General features: G+C 44.5%; 1 protein-coding gene across 1 annotated transcript in view; it reads right to left on the bottom strand.

Annotated features, from left to right (window-relative positions):
- Positions 1–610: 610 nt before the first annotated feature.
- LOC103385792 (sodium- and chloride-dependent GABA transporter 2-like) overlaps positions 611–2,762 on the bottom strand; it is a 7,975-nt gene continuing 5,823 nt past the window's right edge. Inside the window, exons 10-14 of the mRNA XM_025060040.1 lie at positions 2,532–2,669; positions 2,333–2,435; positions 2,156–2,256; positions 1,546–1,716; positions 611–1,476 (exon numbers count right to left, since the gene is read on the bottom strand). Coding sequence (XP_024915808.1) covers positions 1,339–1,476; positions 1,546–1,716; positions 2,156–2,256; positions 2,333–2,435; positions 2,532–2,669 — 651 coding nt within the window. The 3' untranslated portion in view covers positions 611–1,338. The remainder of the gene's footprint in view (positions 1,477–1,545; positions 1,717–2,155; positions 2,257–2,332; positions 2,436–2,531; positions 2,670–2,762) is intronic.

Here is a 2,762-nt window from a genome sequence, read left to right as displayed (position 1 = left end):
AGCACGTTTGTGAAGCTGGCTCCATAACTGCAGTGACCATACAGGCTACATTTAGACGTATAAACAAGAAGGTACAGAAGAGGAAGCAAAGTAGTTAAAACTGGGGCCGAGAGGAGAGGAGAGGGGAGGGGGGGGGCAGGGGGGAGTAAACATTTTCTCTGGACATACTTGAACTTTGTTTACTGAATGTCCAGCCGGCCACCAGACTCTGAGCTGAAATTTTAAAATAAACTTTTATGACTTTTTTTTTTTTACTTTTCTGGCTTCAACTTTCCTCTTTATACTGTACATAACTGATGAACTGACCTTTGACCTCAGACTGAAGCCATCAACCCCCCCGTCCCCCAACCCTCCTCCCCCCTGGTGCAGGTTACAGTCCAAGAGGTGACTATAAAAAATACCAGGAACCGTTTCAAACATAGCCAGTAACTGTAACAGTAACTGTAACAGTAACTGTAACTGTAACTGTAACAACACAGACCGCAGCGGTTATTTTTAGCATTTGTCTCTGTTAAGTTGGATCATTTTCATTTGATTTTATTGTCGTCCACGCGGCCGATGTGCAGTGAAACTCTGCGCTGATCTCCATTTACTGCCCCTCTTCCACAGACCGACACAGACCAACACAGACCGACACAGACCGACTGCTGTATCTGATGCAGCATTCCTCCTCTGTTCTATAGAATCGCAGATATGCCCCCGGTCCAGGAAGAAGAAAACGCCCCAACAACGTGTCAGCGATGTGTTGTTACACACTGTAATAACAAGTCACACGCAGCCATCGCTAATCAATCAAACGCATCACGGCCTGTGATGTTTGACACAAACTCCAACCCAGGTCTGTGCACACGGTACAGGACGTCCTGCAGCCGAGGAGTGTTCATGAGACGACGCCACACGGCAAAATACGAATAAATGAATGTGAAGTGGGTTTTATTCAGCACGGACACGAGTCAGTAGACAATCACAGACCAACAAGGCTTGAACAACAAAGAATTATTTGTTCAAATATATTGTGACACAAAAACAACATTCACCTGGTCACCTGGTCACCTGGTCACCTGGTCACCTGCAACAGTGACTCAGTAAAGTTCATACTCTAAGACATCAGATCTGTGAACAGGAACTTGACTTGACAGGTTGTTAAAATTCCACTGCAACAGCTTTTGGAAAAACAACAAAACAAAAAGACCAAAAAAGAGCAGGAATTACCACTACACCATATACTCCATATTGTACTACTTTACTACATACAGTACACAGTACACAGTATGTTCTGTTTCAAATATATATTTAACATTTTCCACTGATGTCTTTAGCCGAGTACGTGTGAACAGTTTAAAGTTTCGTAGTATGACTAGAAACTGCAGTACAGCCGTCAGTATACTGTAGTACTGCGTTCCGAGGAGGAGACTTCCTCTGCTGTGGAGACGTAGCCGTGCGGTCCTCAGCTGGAGTACACAGGCTGGAGATCCTCTGAGAGACACCGGGACTAAATCAATACGTTAATCAATAAGTGACTAAGCAGCGGTTAGTCCGACTGACCTGTCGTAGTGTACCAGGGGTCTGGCCCAGCCGGTACACTGCCCAGGTGGGAACCATGAGCGTGGAGGAGAGGGTGAAGAACCAGCCGAGGGCGTAGCCCCACCACGGGTACTCCGTCACGTTGTCAAACTTCAGGGGCGTGTATTTGATTAAGGAGAAGAAAAAAGTTCCCTGAAAAAAAAAACAACAATTATTTAAGTTCAGGATAAAAACAAAACAAAATCTCAAAAGTAGTTTTCTTTTTTTTTTCAGTAAAAATAGCCAAGTTATTACGAGGGATGTCCGATATTATCGCTCTGATATAAACATGTTATGTAATATCTGTTTTTCCTCCGATAATGAAAAGCCCATCATTTAATCACCTTATTATTTATGTTTTTTATGTACGTTATGTCACAGTTGTTGTTGTAAAGGTGAAAGCTAGTTTATAAAGACTCGTTAGGCTGCATTTCTGCATGTGATTAATGGTTTCTGTGGCTGTTATGGAGTTTTCATGATGTGGATTTGTTCAGGCATGACGCCACCGTAGGGCTGAGTGAGGAATGTGCTGTAGGTTCACAACCTGACAGCCGTCGTTTACACGTTTCTTTTCTTTTTTTTCTCAGCTCACCGTGCAGACCACGGGTGTAGCATATTTCAGACAGTACTTCATCAGGGACACAGGCCTGTAGCCAATCATGTCCTGGATGTTGTCATAGAAGCGGTCCGCACCTTAAAGAAGGACAACAGAGGTGAGGAAGATCTCTGACAGCGGGTGACGAGTGAACCGTGTTAACTAGTCTCTCACCGTACACCCACCCCACACTGACAGACTGCAGTACGGCAAAGAGCAGCAAAGTCATCCCACTGCAGGCGTAGTAATCAAACACCTGGAAGATGTAGAGTCCTCCCTGGAACAAACTGTCCCCTTAGCTTCTCTGTTAGCATTAGCGTTAGCCTGCCAAGTGGGGAAGCGTAGCAGGTACTAACAATAATAATCAACTCACCTCGGTGACCATTACAAGGCCGAGAAAAAAACAAACAACACAGATGGCCAGCAGGAGGAGCTCTCGTCTGTAACCAGTGCGAAAAAAGCCTGGATTCACGTCGGAAATCGACGTTGCCAAAGATTCCAGTCCTACAAACTGGAAAAACAGACAAATGTGGAGCGTGACAGGATTTTAGAAGTTAGTTATTATCATTAGATACTGCACAAATACATGGTACTGGTACCGATA

This window comes from Cynoglossus semilaevis, chromosome 11 (assembly GCF_000523025.1).
Source record: "Cynoglossus semilaevis isolate Cse_v1.0 chromosome 11, Cse_v1.0, whole genome shotgun sequence".
NCBI classification, from domain to species: domain Eukaryota; kingdom Metazoa; phylum Chordata; class Actinopteri; order Pleuronectiformes; family Cynoglossidae; genus Cynoglossus; species Cynoglossus semilaevis.
This window is presented reverse-complemented; position numbering and strand designations above follow the sequence as displayed.